Source organism: Haliotis cracherodii, unplaced genomic scaffold (genome assembly GCF_022045235.1).
Source record: "Haliotis cracherodii isolate W230 unplaced genomic scaffold, xgHalCrac1.p SCAF_4, whole genome shotgun sequence".
Classification (NCBI taxonomy): Eukaryota; Metazoa; Mollusca; class Gastropoda; order Lepetellida; family Haliotidae; genus Haliotis; species Haliotis cracherodii.
This window is the reverse complement of record NW_027266297.1, coordinates 66,357,237-66,384,308: the sequence shown is the minus strand read 5'-3', so window position 1 is coordinate 66,384,308 and position 27,072 is coordinate 66,357,237. Positions and strand designations below refer to the sequence as shown.

General features: G+C 41.3%; 1 protein-coding gene across 1 annotated transcript; it reads left to right on the top strand.

Annotated features, from left to right (window-relative positions):
• Positions 1-5: 5 nt before the first annotated feature.
• On the top strand, positions 6-21,935 carry LOC139478401 (uncharacterized). The gene is made up of 14 exons (XM_071260846.1): positions 6-72; positions 1,167-2,033; positions 12,661-12,742; positions 13,523-13,587; positions 14,725-14,801; positions 15,563-15,650; positions 16,244-16,317; positions 17,730-17,766; positions 18,375-18,472; positions 18,693-18,818; positions 19,925-20,076; positions 20,624-20,759; positions 21,407-21,534; positions 21,647-21,935. Exons 1-14 carry the CDS (start codon positions 6-8, stop codon positions 21,933-21,935), a joined length of 2,286 nt encoding a protein of 761 aa, XP_071116947.1.
• The last annotated feature ends 5,137 nt before the right edge of the window (positions 21,936-27,072 follow it).

Sequence of the window (27,072 nt, the reverse complement as noted above, 5' to 3'; positions counted from 1 at the left end):
ATAGAATGCAGGCCACGTGGCTCGCTACCTTGTCCGCTGTAATCATCCTGATTGGTCCAAGGATCCCATGCAGTAAGATTTAATGACGTAATATACTGTACTTGAGTGAGTGCGTGAATATGGTTTTGCGCTGCTTTTAGCAATATTCCAGCAATATCACGGCGGGGACACCAGAAATGGGCTTCACACATTGTATCCATGTCGGTAATCGAACCCGGGTCTTCGGCGTGACGAGCGAACGCTTTAACCACTAGGCTACCCAACTGCCCCTACTGTACTTGAAATTATCTGGCCAGCAAAAGCAAGTGTACACTAATGTGGGTTTTAGGGTGGCAATAATTATACAAACAAGAAATGGTTATTCGATGGTGATGTATTTGATACGGGTATCAGAGGACATACTTCATGCATCGTATCAGGTGATGTGAGGTGAAATGGGGTTTAACGTCCCGTCCAAGATTATTGCACTTATATAGCGACGTGTGTGTGTGTGTGTGTGTGTGTGTGTGTGTGTGTGTGTGTGTGTGTGTGTGTGTGTGTGTGTGTGTGTGTGTGTGTATGTGTGTGTGTATGTGTGTGTGTATGTGTGTGTGTGTGTACTAGTCCGGACTGATGCCGATTTATAGTGCTAGCACACTGAGATACCATGCCGCAGTTTAACATAAACACCCCACTCAGACATAGTATACTGACTCCGAGCCGACCAGTCCTTGTTTTAGCCCTTTAATGCCGAGCGCCAGACAACAAGTACCATCTTTTAACGTCTTTTGGTATGACGCGGCTGGGTACCGAACCCCGGACCTTCCGCTCTCCGGGCGGACGCTCTACCATTAGACCACGGATGCGGTCGCATCGTATCAACGATTATGTCACAGCAAGTGTCTGTGTTCAGCCTAGTAACGTTTGTAAGTTTTAGATTAAATCCAATTTTCAAGTGTATAGTTTCTTTTCCCCGGCAATGTATCTCGACAAGAGTAACCGCTCCCTTTATCTTTAACATTTAGTAAAATATCAGAAACAACAGATTTAATAAGTGTAGAAAGTGTGCATTGTCCAAAGGGCGATAACAGTTACTTTGCATTATTTTGTTGTATTACGAAATGTGTTATATCATTTTTAACAATGTATGTGTGTATCTATGATTGTTCTACCAATTTATATCACAGCATCCTCAGCAAGCACACCATGCAGCAACTGTGACGGTAACAACGTGACCTGTGTTGACGGTGTGTGTCTACCTCGCTGTGTCAATGTGACGTCATCTGGAGAGTGTCTCCAGTGTCTTGACTCCAGGTTCTATGGTAAACAGTGTGAACATGACTGTCCAGACACCTGTCTCAACTCTCGCTGTGAGATGAACAACACCCGTGTTGCGTGTACAGAGGGATGTGTGGCCGGCAAGAAGGGAGATAACTGTGGTGTGAACTGTCTTATAGCCTGTACACAGTGTGAACGTTATAGTGATGGTTGTACAGGACCATGTCAGAATCCCCGGTATTACGGTCCACACTGTGGAACACCTTGTTCCTCCAACTGTACACATGGATGTAATAGGATCACGGGGGAGTGTGGCAGCTGTGAGCCAGGTTACTCAGGGGATAGATGTGATATTACCTGTCCCCCCAACTGTAGAGATGGATGTAATAGGATCACAGGGGTGTGTGGCAGCTGTGAGCCAGGTTACTCAGGGGATAGATGTGATATTACCTGTCCCCCCAACTGTAGAGATGGATGTGATAAAGACACGGGGGAGTGTGGCAGCTGTGAGCCAGGTTACACAGGGGACAAGTGCGATGTTACCTGTCCCCCCAACTGTAGAGATGGATGTGATAAAGACACGGGGGAGTGTGGCAGCTGTGAGCCAGGTTACACAGGGGACAAGTGTGATGTTACCTGTCCCCCCAACTGTAGAGATGGATGTGATAAAGACACGGGGGAGTGTGGCAGCTGTGAGCCAGGTTACATAGGGGACAAGTGCGATGTTACCTGTCCCCCCAACTGTAGCGTTGGATGTGATAAAGTCATGGGGGAGAGTGGCAGCTGTGAGCCAGGTTACACAGGGTACAAGTGCGATGTCCTCTGTCTTTGCAACTGTAGCGTTGAATGTGACAAAGACACGGGGGCGTCAAGTGGTAAGTTGTAATCTACGAAATCCCATTAGGACCATATTGGTATTTGTTGTTTTTTTCTCTTTAAAAGTCGTAATTACGAGAATTAAGTCGTAATTACGTCTTTTAAAAGAGAAAAAAAAGAAAATACCAATTTGGTTCTAACGGGCTCTCGTAGTAATCGCTAATATGAATGATATCCGTTTTTGCTAAATGTGGTTGGTAGTACACTTCTGTGCATCATACGTATACTTACTGCTGTTTCTATAACGATGATGTATTGTGAAAGTTATGGTAGCTTTACGAGGATGTATTGTGAGAGTTATGATCGGTTCATAGGGATGTATTGTGACTGTTATAGTCGGTTCACAGTGATGTATTGTGAAAGTTATGGTAGCTTAACGAGGATGTATTGTGAGAGTTATGATCGGTTCATAGGGATGTATTGTTACTGTTATAGTCGGTTCACAGGGATGTATTGTGACAGTTATGGTCGCTTTACAAAGATGTTCTGTGACAGTAATAGTTGGTTTACAGTGATGGATTGTGAGAGTTATAGTCGGGTTACAGGGATTTATTGTGAGAGTTGTTGTCGGTTTACAAGGATGTATTGTGACCTTTTTAGTCGGGTTACAGGGATGTATTGTGACACTTATGGTCGGTTCACAGAGATGCATTGTGACAGTTTTAGTGGGTTTACAGGGATGTATTGTGGGAGTTATAGTCGGGTCACAGGGATGTATTGTGACACTTTCTAGTCGGTACACAAGGATGTATTGTGAAAATTGTACTCAGTTTACGCGGATGTATTGTGTTAGTAATGGTCGGTTCACTGGGATGTATTGTGAAAGTTATGGTCGCTTTACAAGAATGTACTGTGACTCTTATAGTCGGTTCACAGGGATGTATTGTGAACGTTATGGTAGCTTTACAAGGATGTATTGTGACTGTTATAGTCGGTTACAGGGATTGATTGTGACACGTTTTAGTCGGTTCACAGCGATATATTATGACAGCTTTTCTCGGTTTACGTGGATGTATTGTGACAGTTATGGTCGGTCCAGAGGGATGTATTGTGACAGTTATAGTCGGTTCACACGGATGTATTGTGACTGTTATAGTCGGTTCACAGTGATGTATTGTGAAAGTTATAGTTGCTTTACAGGGATGTATTGTGACAGTTGTACTTGGTTTACGGGGATGTATTGTGCCAGTTATTGTCGGGTTACAGGGATGCATTGTGACAGTTTTAGTCGGTTCATAGGGACGTGTTGTGAAAGTTATGGTCGCTTTACAAGGCTGTTTTGTGCCAAATATAGTTGGTTTACAGGGATGTATTGTAACAGTTATAGTTGGGCTACAAGGATTTATTGTGAGAGTTATAGTCGGGTAACTGGGTTTGATTGTGACAGTTATGGTTGGTTCACAGGGATGCATTGTGACAGTTATAGTCGGGTCTCAGGGATGTATTGTGACAGTTTTAGTCGGGTTACAGGGATGTTTTGTGAGAGTTATAGTCGGGTTACAGTGATGCTTTTGACACCTTATAGTTGGTTTACGGGGATGTATTGTCACTGCTGTACTTGGTTTACGGGGATGTATTGTGCCAGATATGGTCGGGCTACAGGGATGCATTGTGAGAGATATAGTGATTAGTTGTGACACTTTTTAGTCGGTTCACGGCGATATATTATGACAATTTTTCTCTGTTTACGGGGATGTATTGTGACAGTTATGGTCGATTCACAGGGATGTATTGTGACAGTTATAGTCGCTTTACAGGGATGTATTGTGGCAGTTATAGTTTGTATACAGGGATGTATTATGACTGTTATAGTGGTGTTACAGGTATGTATTGTGAGAGCCATAATGGGGTTACAGGGATGTATTGTGCCAGTTATATTCGGGCTACAGGAATGTATTGTGAGAGTTTTGGTCGGGTCACAGGGATGTATTGTGACTGTTATACTCGGTTCACAGGGACGTATTGTGAAAGTTATGGTCGCTTAAAAAGGCTGTTTTGTGCCAGTTATAGTTGGTTTACAGGGATGTATTGTAACAGTTATAGTCGGGTTACAGGGATGTATTGTGAGAGTTATAGTTGGGTAACAGGGTTTGCTTGTGACAGTTATGGTTGGTTCTCAGGGATGTATTGTGAAAGTTATGGTCGCTTTACAAGGATGTATTGTGACTGTTATAGTCGGTTCACAGTGATGAATTGTGAAAGTTATGCTCGCTTTAAAAGGATGTTTTGTAACAGTTATAGTCGGTTCACAGTGATGTATTGTGACAGTTATGGTCGGGTTACAGGGATGTATTGTGACAGTTATGGTCGGGTTACAGAGATATATTATGACACCTTTTAATTGGTTCACAGGGATGTATTGTGACAGTTGTACTTGGTTTACGGGAATGTGTTGTGCCAGTTATTTTCGGGTTACAGGGATGCATTGTGTCAGTTATAGTCGGGTTACAGGGATGTATAGTGCCAGTTATGGTCTGTTGACAGGGATGCATTGTTTCAGTTTTAGTCGTGTTACAAGGATGTATTATGAGAGTTATGGTCGGTTCACAGGGATGTATTGCGACTGTTTTAGTCGGCTCACAGGGATGTATTGTGTAAGTTATGGTCGCTTTACAAGGCTGTTTTGTGCCAGTTATTTTTGGTTTACAGGGATGTATTTTAACAGCTATAGTCGGGTTACAGGGATGTATTGTGAGTGTTATAGTTGGTTAACAGGGTTTGATTGTGACAGTTATGGTTGGTTCACAGGGATGCATTGTGACTGTTATAGTCGGTTTTCAGGGATGTATTGTGACTGTAAAAGTCGGTTCTCAGGGATGTTTTGTGAAAGTTATGGTCGCTTTACAAGGATGTATTGTGACTGTTATAGTCGGTTCACAGTGATGTATTGTGAAAATTATGGTCGCTTTAAAAGGATGTATTGTGAGAGTTATGGTCGGTTCACAGGGATGTATTGTGACTGTTATGGTCGCTTTACAAGGATGTATTGTGACTGTTATAGTCGGTTCACAGGGATGTATTGTGAAAATTATGGTCGCTTTAAAAGGATGCATTGTCAGAGTTATGGTCAGTTCACAGGGATGTATTGTGACTGTTATAGCCGGTTCACAAGGATGTATTTTGAAAGTTATGGTCGCTTTACAAGTATGTATTGTGATCGTAATAGTCGGTTCACAGTGATGTATTGTGAAAGTTGTGCTCGCTTTAAAAGGATGTTTTGTAACAGTTATAGTCGGTTCACAGTGATATATTGTGAAAGTTATAGTCGCATTACAGGGATGTATGTGACTGTTATAATCGGGTTACAGGGATGTATTGTGCCAGTTATGGTCGTTTCACAGGGATGTATTGTGACTTATAATCGGTTCACGGGGATGTATTGTGAAAGTTATGGTCGCTTTACAAGGATGTTTTGGAACAGTTGTAGTCGGTTCACAGTGATGTATATGTGAAAGTTATAGTCGCATAACAGGGATGTATTGTGACTGTTATTGTCGGGTTACAGTGTTGTATTTTGAGAGTTATTGTCGTGTTACAGGGATGTATAATGACAGTTATTGTCGGGTTACAGGGATTTATTGTGACTGTTATAGTCGGTTACAGGGATGTATTGTGCCAGTTATGGTCGGTTCACAGGGATGTATTGTGCCAGTTATGGTCGGGTAACAGGGATGTATTGTGCCAGTTATGGTCGGGTTACAGCGATGTATTGTGACTGTTACAGTCGGTTCACATGGACGTATTGTGACAGTTATAGTCGGGTGACAGGGATGTATTGTGACAGTTATGGTTGGGTTACAGGGATGTATAATGACAGTTATAGCTGGGTTACAGAGATATATTGTGAGAGTTATGGTCGGTTCAAAGGGATATATTTTTGACAGTTTTAGTCGGGTTACAGGGATGTATTGTGACAGCTATAGTCGGTTCACAGTGATGTATTGTGAAAGTTTTAGTCGCTTTACCGGGATGTATTGTGACAATTACAGTTTGTTTACAGGGATGTATTATGACTGTTATAGTGGTGTTACAGGGATGTATTGTGAGAGTTATAGTCGGGTTACCGGGATGTATTGTGACAGTTATAGTCGTGTTACAGTGTTGTATTTTGAGAGTTATGTTCGGGTTACAGGGATGTATAATGACAGTTATAGTCGGGTTATCGAGATATATTGTGGGAGTTATGGTCGGTTCAAAGGGATGTATTTGTTACAGTTATAGTCTGGTAACAGTGTATGTATTGTGACAGTTATAGTCTGGTTACAGGGATATATTGTGACAGTTTTGGTCGGGTAACAGGGATGTATTGTGACTGTTTTAGTCGGTTCACAGTGATGTATTGTGAAAGTTTTAGTCGCTTTACAGGGATGTATTGTGACAATTACAGTTTGTTTACAGGGATGTATTATGACTGTTATAGTGGTGTTACAGGGATGTATTGTGAGAGTTATAGTCGGGTTACCGGGATGTATTGTGCCTGTTATAGTCGGGTTACAGGGATGTATTGTGACAGTTATGGTCGGGTTACAGGGATGTATAATGACAGTTATAGTCGGGTTATCGAGATATATTGTGGCAGTTATGGTCGGTTCAAAGGGATGTATTTGTTACAGTTATAGTCTGGTAACAGTGTATGTATTGTGACTGTTATAGTCTGGTTACAGGGATATATTATGACAGTTTTGGTCGGGTAACAGGGATGTATTGTGACAGTCATAGTCGGGTTACAGGGATGTATTGTGACTGTTTTAGTCGGTTCACAGTGATGTATTGTAAAAGTTTTAGTTGCTTTACAGGGATGTATTGTGACAGTTATAGTTTGTTTACAGGGATGTATTATGACTGTTAAAGTGGTGTTACAGGGATGTATTGTGAGAGTTATAGTCAGGTTACAGGGATGTATTGTGCCAGTTATAGTCGGGTTACAGGGATGTATTGTGACAGTTATGGTCGGGTTACAGGGATGTATTGTGACAGTTATGGTCGGGTTACAGAGATATATTGTGAGAGTTATGGTCGGTTCAAAGGGATGTATTGTTACAGTTAGTCAGGTAACAGGGATGTATTGTGACAGTTATAGTTGGGTTACCGTGATGTATTGTGACACCTTTTAATTGGTTCACAGGGATGTATTGTGACAGTTGAACTTGGTTTACGGGAATGTATTGTGCCAGTTATTGTCGGGTTACAGGGATGCATTGTGACAGTTATAGTCGGGTTACAGGGATGTATAGTGCCAGTTATGGTCTGTTGACAGGGATGCATTGTTTCAGTTTTAGTCGTGTTACAAGGATTTATTGTGAGAGTTATGGTCGGTTCACAGGGATGTATTGTGACTTATAATCGGTTCACAGCGATGTATCGTGAAAGTTATGGTCGCTTTACAAGGATGTTTTGGAACAGTTATAGTCGGTTCACAGGGATGTATTATGACAGTTTTGGTCGGGTAACAGGGATGTATTGTGACAGTCATAGTCGGGTTACAGGGATGTATTGTGACTGTTTTAGTCGGTTCACAGTGATGTATTGTAAAAGTTTTAGTTGCTTTACAGGGATGTATTGTGACAGTTATAGTTTGTTTACAGGGATGTATTATGACTGTTAAAGTGGTGTTACAGGGATGTATTGTGAGAGTTATAGTCAGGTTACAGGGATGTATTGTGCCAGTTATAGTCGGGTTACAGGGATGTATTGTGACAGTTATGGTCGGGTTACAGGGATGTATTGTGACAGTTATGGTCGGGTTACAGAGATATATTGTGAGAGTTATGGTCGGTTCAAAGGGATGTATTGTTACAGTTAGTCAGGTAACAGGGATGTATTGTGACAGTTATAGTTGGGTTACCGTGATGTATTGTGACACCTTTTAATTGGTTCACAGGGATGTATTGTGACAGTTGAACTTGGTTTACGGGAATGTATTGTGCCAGTTATTGTCGGGTTACAGGGATGCATTGTGACAGTTATAGTCGGGTTACAGGGATGTATAGTGCCAGTTATGGTCTGTTGACAGGGATGCATTGTTTCAGTTTTAGTCGTGTTACAAGGATTTATTGTGAGAGTTATGGTCGGTTCACAGGGATGTATTGTGACTTATAATCGGTTCACAGCGATGTATCGTGAAAGTTATGGTCGCTTTACAAGGATGTTTTGGAACAGTTATAGTCGGTTCACAGGGATGTATTATGACAGTTTTGGTCGGGTAACAGGGATGTATTGTGACAGTCATAGTCGGGTTACAGGGATGTATTGTGACTGTTTTAGTCGGTTCACAGTGATGTATTGTAAAAGTTTTAGTTGCTTTACAGGGATGTATTGTGACAGTTATAGTTTGTTTACAGGGATGTATTATGACTGTTAAAGTGGTGTTACAGGGATGTATTGTGAGAGTTATAGTCAGGTTACAGGGATGTATTGTGCCAGTTATAGTCGGGTTACAGGGATGTATTGTGACAGTTATGGTCGGGTTACAGGGATGTATTGTGACAGTTATGGTCGGGTTACAGAGATATATTGTGAGAGTTATGGTCGGTTCAAAGGGATGTATTGTTACAGTTAGTCAGGTAACAGGGATGTATTGTGACAGTTATAGTTGGGTTACCGTGATGTATTGTGACACCTTTTAATTGGTTCACAGGGATGTATTGTGACAGTTGTACTTGGTTTACGGGAATGTATTGTGCCAGTTATTGTCGGGTTGAAGGGATGCATTGTGACAGTTATAGTCGGGTTACAGGGATGTATAGTGCCAGTTATGGTCTGTTGACAGGGATGCATTGTTTCAGTTTTAGTCGTGTTACAAGGATTTATTGTGAGAGTTATGGTCGGTTCACAGGGATGTATTGTGACTTATAATCGGTTCACAGCGATGTATCGTGAAAGTTATGGTCGCTTTACAAGGATGTTTTGGAACAGTTATAGTCGGTTCACAGGGATGTATTGTGCTAGTTATTGTCGGTTCACAGGGATGTAATGTGCCAGTTATTGTTGCGTTACAGGGATGTATTGTGACAGTTATGGTCGGGTTACAGGGATGTATTGTGCCAGTTATAGCCGGTTCACAGGGATGTAATGTGCCAGTTATTGTTGCGTTACAGGGACGTATTGTGCCAGTTATGGTCGGGTTACAGGGATGTATTGTGCCAGTTACGGTCGCGTTACAGGGTTGTATTGTTTGTATTATGGACGGGTTACAGTGAGGCATAATTCAAATTGTTGGTGGCATAGCAGGTACTTATGAATACAGTTTTTCACGTTGATAGAAATGGGTAGGTTCGTATTATGACAGTTATGATAGAGACGTTTTGATCGCGTTTCATACAACTTAAATTCGTTTTACTAAGTACCTTTTATGACGAAACATTGACGATCGCTTGGTGTAGTCATCTTACTGTTCGTATACCCATCCACACGTTCCTTAAATATACTCTTCAAAAGGGTAGGGAATACTCAGAAATAACTTAGAATTTCCAAAATTGTAACATATATAGTTTTCTGAGTAATAGTTCTGTGATAATAATGAACAAATTGGGAACACATTACACTTTGTAGTGATGTATGACAGTAGATGTTATGAACGCCCGCGATAGGGAGAAGTTGGGAAATTTCAAAGTTGACGTTTCTGGATCAGTAGTGCGAAATACCGCCATGATTTGTCTAACATCCATTCACTCGACGAGCATACTGCTTATGAGTCTCCCAATAGCGATTTGAGGGAGCCTGTCCCACCCCTCTTGCAGCCCCTTGCCCAGGTAAGCCATCGTCATCGGCGGCCTATGACGTTGACGTACACGTCTCCCTATAATGTTCCAGGCATTCTATGGATGGTGTGCTGCTAGAGGTGGGCATTTGCGATCAGTGCACGGTGATCGAGGGTGTTCTCGTCCTGAAAAAGCCTTGCAAAGGGGACATCAAAAAGTGTCAGTATGTTGACCCGATGGTACAGATGGTACCTTCTTTGCACAATATGAAGTGGGATTCCTGTCAACTCTCATGTGATCTCAGGTTGTCATTGGCTTGAGGTTCATTTCGACGTCGCCAGACACGACCACGCCTATCAGGGAAGTGCAAAGTTAATCAATAATTGACAGAAATAATGGTCCATAGAGATTAATCGGCCTTCCTTTAAAGTGTCTAAATCAGGAATGACATCTACAGATGTGTTTGGCGCTAACTGTGTGAGGAACGTGCAAACTGCACGTAGTTTTTCAGACATAAACGTTCCGTCACAGGATGTTATCTTTGTTCTTTAATACTTTGTATTTACATCATATTTCATGTTCCCCTAAGTGTATAATTTGCTTTTTTCAACGGAACAGAGCGTAAACTAGTTTGCACTTTGTACAGTTCCAAATGCTGTTAAAGGAAGAGCAAACATTCTTCTGACTAGAGGGTCTAGAGGGTCATGAGGGCCTAGAGGGTCAAGAGGGTCTGGAGGGTCTAGAGGGTCTGGAGGGTCTGGAGGGTCAAGAGGATCTATAGGGTCAAGAGGGTCTAGAGGATCAGTGTCAAGAGGGTCTAGAGGGTCTAGCGGGTCTGGAGGGTCTCATTTGGCCTTCGTACTTCTTGTGGACATGCCTGTAATGATGTATTTGGTATGCCGGATACAGACGCAAGACTGGCAGTTCGATGATTAGAAAGACTGCCAGCGTCCCAAATTTATAATTAAATTCAGATGACATTGTTGTACATGTAGCAGGGTGTGGAGTCGTCCCACAGATGACATCCTTACCTTGTCAGCTTGCTAACAGGGTTAACCTCTTTGGTGATGTGGACAAGGTGTCCGACCTCGGATCAGAATGTCCGTGGTTTGCATCCCATCTCGGGACTCGGAAATTTTATGGCCGCTACATACACAACAGCCGAATCCACTGATTGTCTCCGTAAAGTCGACTTCATTTAACGCTGTTAGATAGATGCAAAGGATATCCTCCCGAGACAAGGGAATTAACTGATTATAAAAGTCGAGTTTCCACCCGAAACTGGCTAGAAGTTCGGAGTTTTCTTTTGGCTAGACTAACGAGTCTATGTCCAAATCGCGTAACGAAATCGACATACGGTTCCTAAACAACAATGCTACCTCCTTGCAGATTTCGATTGGTTGCGGGATTTGCAAAGCATGTGTACTGCCAACTCGTCGTAAACGCGAAGTAAAACCCGTTTGATCACAATATAGGTTTTGATTACTGATCAGATCGCCTTGACTGGGCACCGCCATTTTGTTTGAAGCAAATGCAAGTGATACGAAAGGTGGAATGTGATTGTCATTAGGAGGGACATAGAATGGACATAACTCGTAATAGCCACTGGTGACGCTACGATCGATATTTTCCAAATCTATGTATGTGTATAATCAAGGCGCTCAAGTAATTTGACGCTTTTTTGCGAGGTAGGACTCGTTTATTTACAATGTAGATCTTGACTATCGATTAGAGCGTCTTGACTAGGAGCCGCCATTTTGTTTGAAGTGATATGAGATGTGGAATCGGATTGGTCAATAGGAGGGACATAGAAGGGACAGCACTCGTAATAGCCGATCGAGTCACGAAATTCACGAAAATCCAGCCTAGTTCCGCAAGGATAGGAACTTGTCTTTTATAGTCAGTCAGCTCCCTGGCCTCCGGAAGATGTGCAAAAGAATATGTTCAAACTAAATGCGATTGCCCAAAAGATTTACATTTAATAACATTACTTGCATATACAATGTAACAAACACGCAGACACATGTACACATATACGCAGACGCAGACGCAGACGCAGACACACACACATACTCACACACACATACGCACACAAACACACAAACGCAGATACACACATATATTCACACATACACACAGATGCAGAAATACACATACAGAAACAGACGCAGACACACACAAACACATGACGCAGGCACACACACACACACACACACAAATACGCACCAATACACAAAGACGAAGACATACACATACATATATACACAGACGCAGACACATACACACATACATAGACAGACGCAGACACACAGACTCACACATACAATTAGACGCAGACACACACAGATACCCATACAGAAATACATACACAGACGCAGACACACAGACTCACACATACAATTAGATGCAGACACACACACTGATACCCATACAGAAATACATACACAGACGCAGACACACAGACTCACACATACATACGCAGACACACACAAACACACGGACGCAGTCACACATACATAGAGAGACACATACGCGCACATACACACAAGCTCAGATACACACATACACAGACACATGCAGACATGCACAGGTAGACGTACATAAAACCAAGACACACACACATACGCAGACACACACACATTTATTTTGCCATTGTCTTCCAAAGCGTTTGAGTCAATATATTTAGATACTGAATCACTGTTTAAATGACCAGCAGACAGCCACAGCTGTTAGCGAGAGGCCAAAACATACAAGATAGATTTGTGCATGTATTCTGTGACTTGATCATGACCATCTAACCGGTATGTAATGAACACGTTTGTTTCAGCCACAGGAGCCAAAGCTGGAGCCACGTGTGTTGTACTTGCCGCCATCGCCATTCTCATCCTCGTTGTCATCGTGTACAGAAGGTGAGCAGTTCATTGTATTCGTGTATACTCCGTGACTCCAGTTAGAGAATACCACGCCCATAAGCAGAATAACATTAATATAAGCCTTATTGCATGCTTTACCGTTCATCCATTCGTGACCAGCTCGTGTTATTCCGGGACAAGCCGAATAGCGACTCGTTTCCCTCTCATGGCCATTTTTGAGACCGGGTTCCGTCTTAGCGCAAACGGGCATACCTAAAACAATTGTCAACTCGTTGCGTAATGGTTCACATATATTTCCCCATATATTTTATATATTTCAGATGCAATTGAAAGCACATCTGGACATGCGGAGTTATACAGTATGATTGAACACATTTAACTGTGTCATGGGTATATTTTTAGATGCAAGACATATGTAAAATCAAAAATTATTTCTGGGGGAGTCTTTGACGAAGAACTTGAAATCATACGCAGATTCTGATTGGTTTGTCGTATTTTCGCACATTATATTCATCGATAGGGGAATGAGTCTTCTTGCAGGTTACGGAAAGGGGCGAGTGGTGACGAATGACCGTTTACCGTCAAGGCGACTTAAAGTAGGGAACATGTTATTAAGGGTATGTCTTTCCATGTTGGTCCCTGAAACCATTTATGGAACTTTTATCGTCAGCCCGATGCGTGTCACGTTCAACAGTACCCACCCCGCAACGAAGAAGGGATCGCGCTTTACGTTGTCTTGTTTATTTATCATCCACGCCCATCTTGCGGATTTCACGACATGTATAATAATACCACGTGCCTTTTTTTCAAACAAAGGCGACGCAAAGGAAGACAACAGAACCAAAAAGGAACTCCTAATCCAACATACACATCGTGTTCGGGTAAGAATATAGCCAATAGACACTCGATCTAAACTAATCGATATGGTGTAAGTATGACTTTTGAGAGTTCCTTATACCTTATTTTGACCCAATCAAAGGATCTTGTCACCAAAAGTATAAAATGTATCTAATAAAACAATTTGTGAAAAATTTAATTTCCCACCATGTTCGAGGTCCAATTGAACAAAATACATTAAACTACGGTTATAACAAACTCAAATTTTAGTTTGTAATAACCGTAGTTCTTTACACGCGTATATACAGCATAACTACAGCAAAAAGTCGGGACAAAAAGTAAGTTCGTTATATCCGTCAGTTCGTTATAAGCGTGTTCGTTATATACGTAGTTTCATGTATGTGCATGTGGAATTCAGAGCTATGCCTTTTTCATGTGAAGTTTCATCATGGCATATCACTTACATCGACTTCCTTGGCTTCATATTTGGACAGGACAGTGTGACATGTGTCCATTCTCCTGAGTTATGTCACTTCTACGTCCCTCCTATTGACCAATCAGATTCCCCTCTCGTATCACATGCATTGGAATCAAACAAAATGGCGGCGCCCAAATCAAGACGATCCGATCGATAAACAATATCTATATTGTAATAAAACGGGTCTTACCCCGCGAAGTGCATCAGATCACTCGAGCACCTTTATTACGAACATGAAAAGATTTGCAAAATATCTGTCGACGCCCAGTCGACAGTAGATATGCTTTGCAAATCCTGCAGTCGACCGAAATCTGTATGTTGAAATCTATGTTGTTTACGAAACATGTGACTAGTTCGTTACGCGATTTTGATTGGACCATGCATAGACTTGTTAATGCAGCCAAAATGTAACTCCGGAATTCCAGCCTAGTTCGGCAAGGGTAGAAACTGTACTTTAATAGTCAGTTAACGCCCTTGCCCCGGGGAGATGACAGGTGTCATGTAACTACGATTTTACTGCATGCTAGGGTTTTTTACTGTTTTCGAAGTTACATACATGTTAATCTGCATGTCTTCGTGACCGGAAAATGTAAGACACATAACGAGATTTAACATTAGGATAAGACGAAAATTCTGCAAACGAAAGTATACATGCAACCTAAGTGTGCATTCCGTACATATTAATCATATGTCCATCTTCCAGTCTATACACTAGGCGGGGACATGTGTGATGAGCTGAACGGGGACACGTCGAAGGAGGTCATGGAGGGGGAGTTTAAAGTAGGTATACTTCAAGGTTCTGAATATCATCAACCGTACGGGGGGCACGGGTGGCCCAGTCGTCTAATTGCCGCAGATTTGCGTCCCTTGGGCACGCCAGAAACCTATGGTTGTTGGTTCGAATCCCGGTTCGCCCTGACTATGTTTCTAGGTTTGTCAGCACCATACCAGCTCGTTGGTTTCACCGAAGTGGTAAACGCCTGAGACCTGCATCACTTCGGGCTTTCCTCCCACATTAAGCTGACACGCCGTGATATAACTGGAATATTGTTAAAAGCGACGTTAAATCCAACTCACTCACTCACTCAACCGTACGATAAAAAATAATGTGTTGCCATTTGGCGAGTGGGTTGTCTGTGGTTAACGCTGCTAAAATTTGGAGGCTTACGTCCTTGGTGCAAATATAATGTTTATCAGCGAGGGATCTTAACATAGGATGGATGTGCGATTCGAACCACACACCCGGGTGCCGTTGTACGAAGCGATCTTAGCGCTAAGGTGATCATTACTCCCATACCATATCATAGACTTACAACAGTCGTAGCGTTAAGGTTGTGTTGTACAACGGCACCTAGGACCTTAAGGTACATACCTGCACATGGAACTCCCTAATATATAGATCGAGGAGTGTTGTATGACTCGGCTGATTCTGTGTCTCAAACCCGACCAACTTTTGCCAAGTCAATATTCAAGCATTTTTCTCCATGACATATTGCTCTCTGCGGCTGTAAACACTACAAGCTATTATGTTTGTGTTTTAGAAACTGCCTTCTTCAAATATAAAACCAGTAGATTGTGCCTCCTTGGACGAAAACGAAGGGAAGAACAGATACAAAGATATCCTGCCATGTATGTAATTATATATCCTGCTGTACTCTTTTATCAAGAGTCATTTTACAAAAGAAATTTATTCTTACTTTAATTTATCTTATATAGGTAGAATTTTGGAACCTTTACATTGAGTAAATGTTCGAAATTGGAGTTATGGATATCTATGAATTGCTGATCCTTTTCGCGAACTCCAGGTGTCATCACCATTTTTCCAGCGATCCATAATAATAGTGTTCACTGTTTTGCTTCTGCGCCAAACTGAGTCTGTTTTGGTGGATAATCGAGACTGGTTGTCTCTGGCGTTGACGTTTTCGATTTCACATTCAATTTCGAGGTTTAATCATATCTAAAACATAAAGATTTACACAGAGTACTTTTCTCTGATGTTGGTTAGCTTTATCACCAAATTTTCGAAATAGTCTCCATGTCACATGTTCATCAAAAAGTAGCATCAAACAGACATGGCGGATAGATATCTGATAAAATGCATGTCCCATTTGCTTATTAGACACGCGTGTCCGACCAACTGCTTTTGTTATCGCCGTTATTGCAGAGAAACAGTTCAATCCTGCCACAAAAACAGCATGAGATGTTATTTTTGGTATTTACAGTTGATGCTACACGAGTGCCCCTTGAGATTGAAAATGAGGATGACAGCGACTACATCAACGCCTCTTACATAGATGTAAGTTATGAAACAATTTAGTTTGGTTCTTATTAGATTTTGTGTGGTTCTTGTATTTAGTGTGGTTCTCGTATTTATTATGGTTCTTGTATTTAGTGTGGTTCTCGTATTTAGTGTGATGCTTCTTTTTTTACTGTGGTTCTCATATTTAGTGTGATGCTTCTTTTTTTACTGTGGTTCTCATATTTAGTGTGATGCTTCTTTTTTTACTGTGGTTCTTGTATTAAGTGTGGTTCTCATATTTAGTGTGATGCTTCTTTTTTTTTAATGTGGTTCTTGTATTTAGTGTGGTTCTCGTATTTATTATGGTTCTTGTATTTAGCGTGGTTCTCGTATTCAGTGTGATGCTTCTTTTTTTACTGTGGTTCTTGTATTTAGTGTGGTTCTCGTATTTAGTGTGATGCTTTTTTTTACTGTGGTTCTTGCATTTAGTGTGGTTCTCGTATTTATTATGGTTCTTGTATTTAGCATGGTTCTCGTATTCAGTGTGATGCTTCTTTTTTTAATGTGGTTCTAATATTTAGCGTGGTTCTCGTATTTAGTGTGATGCTTTTTTTTACTGTGGTTCTTGTATTTAGTGTGGTTCTCGTATTTATTATGGTTCTTGTATTTAGCATGGTTCTCGTATTCAGTGTGATGCTTCGTTTTTTACTGTGGTTCTTGTATTTAGCGTGGTTCTCGTATTTAGTGTGATGCTTTTTTTTACTGTGGTTCTTGTATTTAGTGTGGTTCTCGTATTTAGTGTGATGCTTCTTTTTTACAGTGGTTCTCGTATTTAGCGTGTTTCTTGTATTTAGTGTCACAGTAGTTCTCGTATTTAGTGTGGTTCTAGTATTTGGAATGAGTATTTGGATTCGAACCCCAGTATCGTCCTTATAACGGTACTTGGTTGGGAAGCATCAGAGCGATCTCGGGGGTAACTCCAAGGATGTACCCGTCTGTGACCGGCACGGCTACACTTCACTACACAGTTACACGTGGTGAGACCGCCTCCGCGGTCTAGTTGTAGAGTGTCTGACCGGAGAGCGGAAGGTTCGAGATTCGGTCCCCGACCGCGTCATACCAAACAAACGTTAAAAGATGGAACTTGTTGTTACCCTGTCTGGCGCTCGGCATAACTCATTAAGGGATTAAATCATTTTTAACATAAATACCCCACTCATACACAGTGTACTGGCTCCTTGTTTTAGCCGATCGCTAGACAGGGTAACAACAAGTACCATCTTTTAACATCTTTTGGTATGACGCGGTCGGGGACCGAACCCCTGACCTTCGCTCTCCGGGCGGACGCTCCACCACTAGATCACGGAGGCGGTCTGATATTACTGGAATAATGCTCACAGCTCAACAAAACTCGCTTTATAATGTATTGGGAGTTACACAGTTACTCATGGAGACTCTCTCCCCCACAGGGATACATGGACCAGACCCGTTATGTTGCAACCCAAGGTACGTGGAGACTTTCATGGGTTTGGTAAACTACTTTCTTCGTCATCTCCACACATATAATAATACTGCTAATGGACATACTCGTGTCGACATTCAAATGTCTTTTTAGTTCAATATGACTATGCCAATACTCATGTCAATCGGAACAGACCAACGAACTCTTATCATTACGGGAATTCTTTTTTCGCTTTTATATGGACATAGTTAAGAATTCACTTCAATATTTTCTGCGTTTATGGCCGCATATAAACGTGTAAACCGTTTTTTAGGTTTCTAACTCCAAACTCTCAACACTAAAACATATTAAAGTCAATTCATTTGAATAAATACGTCAACAATAATAACTTGACAGAGTGCTTATTTCATCATTAACACACAAAAAAACAAAAGTACGAAATCGGTGACATCATTTAGCGCATTAATACAACACAAGCCCCGCCCATTCTATTATCAGCCAATCAAGAATCAAAAGTCCGCTAGTGGGCGTGATTTAATTATTTGTTTGGTGAATTAAAACATAAGGACAGGACAGATTGGTTAACCAATCAAATGCCATGGAATGACATGCAACGTATTTGCTATAGATAGCCTTGAAAACCTTTCTACAGGGCCCTTGGAACACACAAAGAACGACTTCTGGAGGATGATATGGCAGCTGAACACCGCCAAGATTGTCATGGTTACTAATCTCATGGAGTCGGGGAAGGTCAGAATACATTATGTCAGCTTCTTGTAAAAATAATAATAATCAAGATGTCTCCTACCATGAAGTGATGATATCGACGACGTTCATGTACAAATATATTTTGGACTGCCGATACAAAAATCTTTACTCGCCATCATGTCATCACATTAAGTATTATGAGCAAATAATAGTACTACTACATTAATAACCCTATATATAAATATATCATGCATTCTCTCAGTTTAAGTGCTATGGGTACTGGCCATTCTGCAGCTCTGAGTCCACGATGTACGGCAGTATAAGTGTTCAGTGCGCGAAAGAGGAAGTCTACGAGACCTACACCCTCCGCTCAATGGCGATCTGGAAGGTAGGTGACCTACACCCAGCGCTTCCTGTTCATATGGAAGGTAGGTGACCTGAAACACCCGTCCGCTTCCTGGCCATCTGGAAGTTAGGTGACCCACATCCTCCGCTCCCTGAACACCTAGAAGGTAGGCGACCTACACCCTCCACTCAATGGCGTTCTGGAAGTAAGTTGACCTACACCCTCCGCTCCCTCAACACCTAGAAGTTAGGTGATTCACACCCTCCGCCGCGTGGCCTTTATGAACGTAGGTGACCTTTTGGAAGGTTTCTGGCCATATAGGGGTTAGGTGACCTATTTTCTGAGCTCCCTGGACACCTGACCTTCTGGTAGCTGACCTCCGCCATCCGATCCCTGGCAATCTGGATGACAGGTGACCTACACCCTCTGATTCTGACTATCTGCCATATAGTAGTTCGGGCAGATTCAACCTCCAATCCCTGGCCATATACTCGTTGGGTTACCTACACCTTCCTTCCACTGGCCATATAGCAATTGGGTTACCTACAAACGCTACACCCTGGCGATGTAGTCGTTGGGTTATCTACGCCCTTCACCCCCTGGTCACATAGTGGTTAGGTTACCTAGACCCTCCATCCCCTGGTTCTATAGTGGTTAGGTTATCTAGACCCTCCAACCCCTGGTCCTATAGTAGGCGAGATAGCTACACCCTCCACCCCTGGTCCTATTGTAGGCGGGATAGCTACACCCTCAACCCCCTGGTCCTATAGTAGGCGGGGTAGCAACACCCTCCACCCCCTGGTCCTATAGTAGGCGGGATAGCTACACCCTCCATCCCCTGGTCTTATAGTAGGCGGGATAGCAACACCCTCCACCCCATGGTCCTATAATAGGCGGGATAGCAACACCCTCCATCCCCTGGTCCTATGGTAGGCGGGATAGCTACACCCTCCACCCCCTGGTCCTATAGTAGGCGGGATAGTAACACCCTCCACCCCATGGTCCTATAGTAGGCGGGATAGCTACACCCTCCACTCACTAGCCATATAGTACAAATTATACCTACAACCTATGGACCTGCCCCTAGCAATGTAATGCAAGTGAGCTCTCCGCACCGGTTGAAGCGTTGCTGTTTTATGTCCTTACAGGAAGGTACAGAGACAAGAGTGATCAAGCAGTTCCACTTCACCCAGTGGCCCGACCACGGGGTTCCCAGGGACACTACAGCACTATTACACTTCCACAAAGTAGTGAAGGACACGGCACTACCACTGTCAGGGCCATTAGTGGTTCACTGCAGGTAACAGATATTTATTCCAAATATCTATTTCACGTACAATAAGAAAAACGTATGTATCTTATTAGTAGACACACACAACTTAATCGTTAACGATGACATTGCCCTTAACTTGTGTAGCGGCAGCATATGCTCACATCTGTCGTCAGAATTGGTAACTTGCAATGATTCAAAGTTCTTGAATTAATATATTTGGAATAGTTCTTCTGTCAAATGGAATATGGCATTGACTTTTGTTATCAATATGTACGATCCACACTTTTCACACAGTAATGGATTTGACGAATATGCAGGTTCGTTTTTGTTGAAGCAATTGATTGTGTTGAATACATGACATTTTTTAATGAAAGCAACTTATTTTAATCTTTGTTAGACGTCTCAGAGCTACTTCTTGCTCCTTCATCAGGTGAATAGTGAATCAAGAAGGGGCTCTGAAATGTCGCACAAAGAATAAAATAAGTTGCTTTCCATTAAAACGTGTCATGTATTCATGCTCTCCCAACTTCTAAATGCCAATCAAAGTATTCATTGTGTTTCTTGTCCTATGCAGTGCAGGTGTTGGACGGACTGGGACTTTCTTAGCGTTGGACTACTTACTGGACCAGGCGAGGAGCGAGGGTCGAGTCTGTGTCTACAACTGTGTGCAACACTTCCGTAGGAAGAGGATGAAAATGGTTCAGACAAAAGTTAGTTTATTACTAAAAGAATTCTAAAATGTCTGACTGAAAGTCCTGCGAACTTAAAAATGCAATGTTCTTTGTGAAACAAGGAAGAGGTATCAAGAGTGTTTCACGTTTTTGTTCACGTTTAAAACAACATCACTCCTTAAGAATACTATCACGGGAATCCTTTGACCACATACGTTACGCAAGATTTCTCGCCTGTGACACTGTTGGTACAACCAGAGGTGGAAGGTGACCAATGGTTATGCATGCGGCACACATTGCTGTGACGCCCTTCCACAGGGTCAGATCAATGGCAGACGGTGTTTTTCTTCCTATTTTTCCTCCTCAAAATATGTTGACCCAAGTGTGCAGAAATTCAGCAGAGCCGTTTAGTCTCCACGATCGTTATAAAGTGACTAATATTATTACGTTACTTCTAACAGAAAACAAACGGGCTAAAAATGTTCCAATGTTAATGCTGACAAGGACTTTGGTTAAATTGCTATCTTTGAGGACATTATCAAATGTTGACGATGTGTTTTACGTTGTCCTGACACTATTAATATCGGTTCGGGATCAATATGCATGTTGTATTCCTGAAGTACAACTCTTCAACTTTTAATGTTTATTAAATTTCGAAAAGTTGAGTTTGTGTGATGTATTTTCAGGAGCAGTATATATTCATACACAACATTCTCCTGGATGCCTTGCAATGTGAACAGACCTTCACTCGTCCAATGGAGCCAGTACACATCCAGTGTGAGACATGCTGGAACCGGCTTAATAATACGCACAGGTGAGTGAGTGAGTGAGTGCTTGAGTGAGTGCGTAAGTGCTTGAGTGAGTGAGTTAGTGAGTGAGTGAATTAAATTCAAAATATTGTACTGTACAGCTGATTTTGATTTTAGAGTCAATATGGACATTTCATCCATTGACAGTGATGAAGAAGATGTCCTGTATGAAAATATTCCCCATCACTGGGCACGTCAGCTTCAACAAAGAAGTGGAGATGCGGCCTCTCTCCCCGACGTCTGTGACGTGGTCTGTGAAACGATGCCCTTGCTGCCTAGTGAAACAGACAAGACAAGCGAAGAGAGGAGCCCTGAAGAGAAGACGGACGACGAGGGAGGAAGGATGAGTTGGGTGTCGCCTCTGTTAGGTACAAGTGACAGGGTACAGGAGACAGGTTACGAGTGACAAGTCACCGTTTCATTCTGCCACATATTCCAGAGTTCCTTGAATACATATTTTGTTCATACTGAGCGTGTGTAGTGATAAGTAGGGCAGTGCATCGTATTGGTAAATTTCGTTTAAGGCCATCCATATCGTGTTTCTCATCTACAACCTTAACCAGCAAAAGAGAGGGCGGACGAAATATGATAAAAAAAGTTGGGTTGTTTTTTAAAACAATATAAACTGATGTTGTGTAACTTATTCTATAAAATGTTAAAGTTTTGCTATCAGTCTTTAATAATTTATTTGTGACGTAGATCGAGTTACTTTGCTTCAGTAGCGAATATTTAGTAAACATAGCTGAAGAAAGATCAATCTCAACTGGTTTTATTATAGACTTCAGTGTGAAGGACTGATTTTTCTGAAGTTGGGGAAAGTGATATTTTCATTGCAGTGAACATAACACTTGATATTTCACTGCAGTAACACGTTGACGGAACTATTGTTATACAAGATTTACCTCCCCTTAAATTGTCTCCCTTCTGCGTAAATGTCAAGCCCGTACACAAACTGTTGATGTCCTTTTCACGTTAGTTCAACATTCAACAAAGCAAAATAATGACAGATGGTCTTTTATGGAATTAATATCCCTTCTTTGCCGTTTGTTATTCTCTCGAAAATCTTTCATTATAAATTGTACATTTCTCATTTAACTCGTCAATCGAGACTGTTCGTTTCGCAAAGCGCCATTTTTGTTTCTTGACCAGCGTGTATTCTTTTGCTTCCAACAGCGGTCTCCAAGTTTTCAAGAATATGTTTTGTTGATTTTGTATATAATCATATCTAAATGTATGATCAAGAATTTTCGTGACCCTAAATATTTTTGGATACTTTGTTTATATTTTGTAAGATTCGCAAACACGAAACTACTTTTTAAATCGCAAATACAAGGGATGGTGAACCGTCCCCATGTGAAAGGTAGCGAGAATTAACGTTTTGGGGTTTTACATTTGTAATGAAATATTTTAATATTCCGGTAGATAACTGCACAAAAAGTATATAATAAATAGGATATTCCTTGTGTCTCGTGAAATATCATGTTTCTCTTATCGAGTGACTCGTAAGCCACTCGAGAAAATATCTCCTTTCCGCCGTCACTCGATGAGAGATATATGATATTTCACTCGACACATGAAATATCCTCTATTTATTGCATGAGTGTGCAAAGGAAGTTGTAACTTTTTGTTATCACACCGGGGCTTTTTTTTTCACAGCGGCGGGGGAATTTGATATACGAAAACTTATTGTTACTTCACGTCGGAATGAAAGTTCACAGCGGGTGGGAGATGGGAAATTTCAGACTAAATCCGGACATCATGTAAGCAAACGCGCTTAACAGGATCAATATCCATCGAGTGCATAAGCTGCCAGTTGCGTTCAATGCAATATGTTCATTATTTTGGTGATATAAGCAGTTCTCTATTAAACCTAATTGTACAGATCATGAAGGGTGGATAAATCTTTAACTTTCAATACAATTTGTACATAAATGGTGCTTATCAATGAACTATACCATGTGAATAAATGCTTACAATGATACTTACATCGATAACTAAAGGTGAGGTGAGATGAAATGGGGTTTAACGTCGCGTCCAAGATTATTGCACTTATATAGCGACGTGCATGTACGTGTGTGGCTGCTTGTACTAGTCCGGACTGATGCCAATTTATAGTGCTAGCTCACTGAGATACCATGCCGCAGTTTAACATGAATACCCCCCTCAGACACAGTATACTGACTCCGAGCCGACCAGTCCTTGTGTTAGCCCCTTAATGCCGAGCGCCAGACAGGGTAACAAGTACTATTTTTAACGTTTTTTGGTATGACGCGGCCGGGGATCGAACCCCGGACCTTCCGCTCTCCGGTCGGACGCTCTACCACTAGACCACGGAGACGGTCCGATAACTCCAAATCACATTTAATGTACAGCGTTTATTCATACCTATGAACGTTTTTTACGTTTTTTTTAATATTAACCATGCTATCATGTTAGTTGTGTTGAATTTGGTTAATCGTGATCATTTGCTATTATGTGTTATTATGAGTTATTCCTTCACGACCTTTCATCTGTACCATGATTGTTTTGCATGATTGGCCTGTTAAAGCAAGTACATGCATGCTGAAACTGATTTGTTTTAATACTGATATCTCGAACCTATATTCCAAGCATGTTTGCGCTTTATACTTTATATCTATATTTCGAACTTTAGCTGTTACCTAGATTACTGACCATCCCGGATTCCAGTTTGTTTAAGCTTGCTATATTTCTTTTCATTCTTCTTTGAATAAAGTGCTATTTAAAAAATCCGTCTGACAGCTTGTGTAGTCTTTAAATAAATGTAAGAGAACCCTTTTATAATTATTAAAAAATCTCTGCCCGACCATGCCATAACCACTATCAAGTGGCGATGGCATCGGATGTTCGCGAAACACGTCATAACGTTTTATGTTAATCAGGATAAGATGCTAACAGTCATCAATGAAGGTGGAGGTGACATTGAGTGAGTGAGTGAGTATAGTTCTATGCCGCTTTTAGCAATATCCCCAGCAATATCACGGCCGGGGGGACACCAGAAATGGGCTTCACACATTGTACCATGTCGGGAATCGAACCCGGGTCTTCGGCGTGACGAGCGAACACTTTAACCACTAGGCTACCCGACCGCCCCCAGAGGTGACGTTGATTGCAGCATATTGCAAATACTTAAAACACGCGGCACGACAGCAGTTCAGTACTCGCCTATGTCCTGGACTGGGTGCTGGGAGCATTGTTTTACGCCGGTTTTAGATCTATCATGGCGAGGAACATCAGAAATGAGCTTCACGAATTTTAGCTAGAATGGAAATTTTAAACAATATTTACCAACAATTTTATGTTTTAAAAGTACTTTCCATGAATCTTAGGAAACGGACCTAAAATATCTCTTGCTGGCGTGCAGGATTTTGAAAAGATATTCTTAAAAGCATTGGTATTAATCAGCGACTATGTATCCTGGCGGAGGAACGTCTCTTAAAGTGCTAAAAGTCCTATAAGTAAATATTAGATCGAATTTTTTAAATCTATCTCCCAGGGGTAAATCTCCAGGGCAGATCTTTTGCACAAAAACTCTTGATCTTGAAATATGTCTGACATATGTTTTCTGAGCGAGTGTGAAAACCCGTCCGGAAACTATCCCTTACATCACAAGAAAATAAAATAGTTTTCCGAGTGAGTGGCTGTGTGGTGAAAGGTGAAATGGGGTTTAACGTCGCGTCCAAGATTATTGCACTTATATAGCGACGTGCATGTACGTGTGTGTGTTTGTGTGGCTGCTTGTACTAGTCCGGACTGATGCCGATTTATAGTGCTAGCTCACTGAGATACCATGACGCAGTTAAACATGAATACCCCACTCAGACACAGCATACTGACCCCGAGCCGACCAGTCCTTGTTTTAGCCCCTTAATGCCGAGCGCCAGACAGGGTAACAACAAGTACCATCTTTTAATGTCTTTTGGTATGAAACCTTCAGGTACGTGTGTCGTGCTGACAAACCTGGAAACATAATCAGGGGGCGGATCTAGGATTCGAACCCAAAATTGTGTTTTTTAGGTTGAGGTGAACTGACCCTTATGTTGTTCCTGTGAAACCAGGGTAGAATAGTTCTTCAGCAACCCATGCTTGCCGTACAAGGCGACTATGCTTGTCGTAGGAGGCGACTAACGAGATCAGATGGTCAGGCTCGTTAATTTGGATGCATGTAATCGTATCCCAACTGCGTGGATCAATGGTCAAAGTCAAGTCAAAGATGTTTATTGTATCAAAGGCCATCGGCCTATATACAAGTTCAAATAAATACAGTGGGTGAGAATTTACAGATTGGGAGATACAGCAAAAAATATATAAATATAACATTCATTTAACAATCGGTGATAATCATGAGGACTTTCTAGGGTGAGGTAATTAAAATTATGAATTTCCACTCAACATATTATTTCGTAGTTCCATCCCATGTTTTACAAATAAAGACAGTTTAAACATTACATCGGCATCATTCGATGACAAAATAGAAACAAAAGCTATTCTACTCGTCTTAGATAAGAAACATTCTGGTATATATTTATTACGTAATTCTGCATAATAAGGACATTCAAAGGTAAAATGTATTTCGTCTTCTATTGCAGAGTTACAGAATGGACAAATTCATGTTATCAATCACTCGATTGTCTGGTCAGGACTCGATTACTTACAGACCGCCGTCATATAGATGGAATATTGCTGGGTGCAGCGTTGAACAAAAAAACAAACAAATATGATCCTGTGGAATAATGCTCTCAACATAAATGGTTTCGGTATCGGTATTCTGAATACCCCAAAGGAATCGTGTATGTTCTTACGTTTTGTTTAAAACAGCATATCCTTAAGCATGAGGTAGATGAGGCGTTCAAAATTACTGCAAGTATACACCTAGAAATTAGTTAAACACCACAAAACCAAAATGACACAGAATGATTAGTTTTGAAAAAAATGTTTTATCTAATATATTAGATATTATGTCCCTTTCCCCCACCATACCATTGCCAATACCACCGTCAACGCCCGTGGTGTTGTACATAGTGCACGTGAAGCACAATAGCCATGAAATGTCTAAAACACATTAGTCGTGAACATTGCAGGCACACACTTCTCAAACAGGCTGCATGCTCTTTACAAAGCATTATCAGGGGCGAAACTACCATGTAGCAAAAAAGCAATTTCTTACACAAAAAGCGAAATGTCATTTGCATCTAAAAATAAAGAAGCAAAATTTGTTTTACACCTAAAATACCCATATTTTCTTGTAAGTAAACCTCAATATATATATAATCTATGCAGTAAATTATTAATTCAAACTCTACACGGTCGAACTTGAAATTTATTGTCTTCTTTTGTATAGGAATCTTTATGCACCTTTATGCGCTCACAGTTTGGTCATTACAATGATACGTCGGCTCGGGTTTAAATAAAAATATACTACGAATGAACATGTAAAAAGACACAAAATCACATATTGATTCGTTTTATTTCGTCATAGATGTTTCCTGAATAAAAGTAGGAAGGGTGTGTGTGTGTGTATGTGT

What these genes read in the sequence shown, in the direction of transcription:
- LOC139478401 (XM_071260846.1), top strand. Translation starts at nt 6, where the DNA reads ATGCAGGCCACGTGGCTCGCTACCTTGTCCGCTGTAATCATCCTGATT. An exon ending in CCGTTATGTTGCAACCCAAG is followed by an intron (nt 17,767 to 18,374) that starts GTACGTGGAGAC and finishes ACCTTTCTACAG; the next exon opens with GGCCCTTGGAACACACAAAG. An exon ending in CCATTAGTGGTTCACTGCAG is followed by an intron (nt 20,077 to 20,623) that starts GTAACAGATATT and finishes TGTCCTATGCAG; the next exon opens with TGCAGGTGTTGGACGGACTG.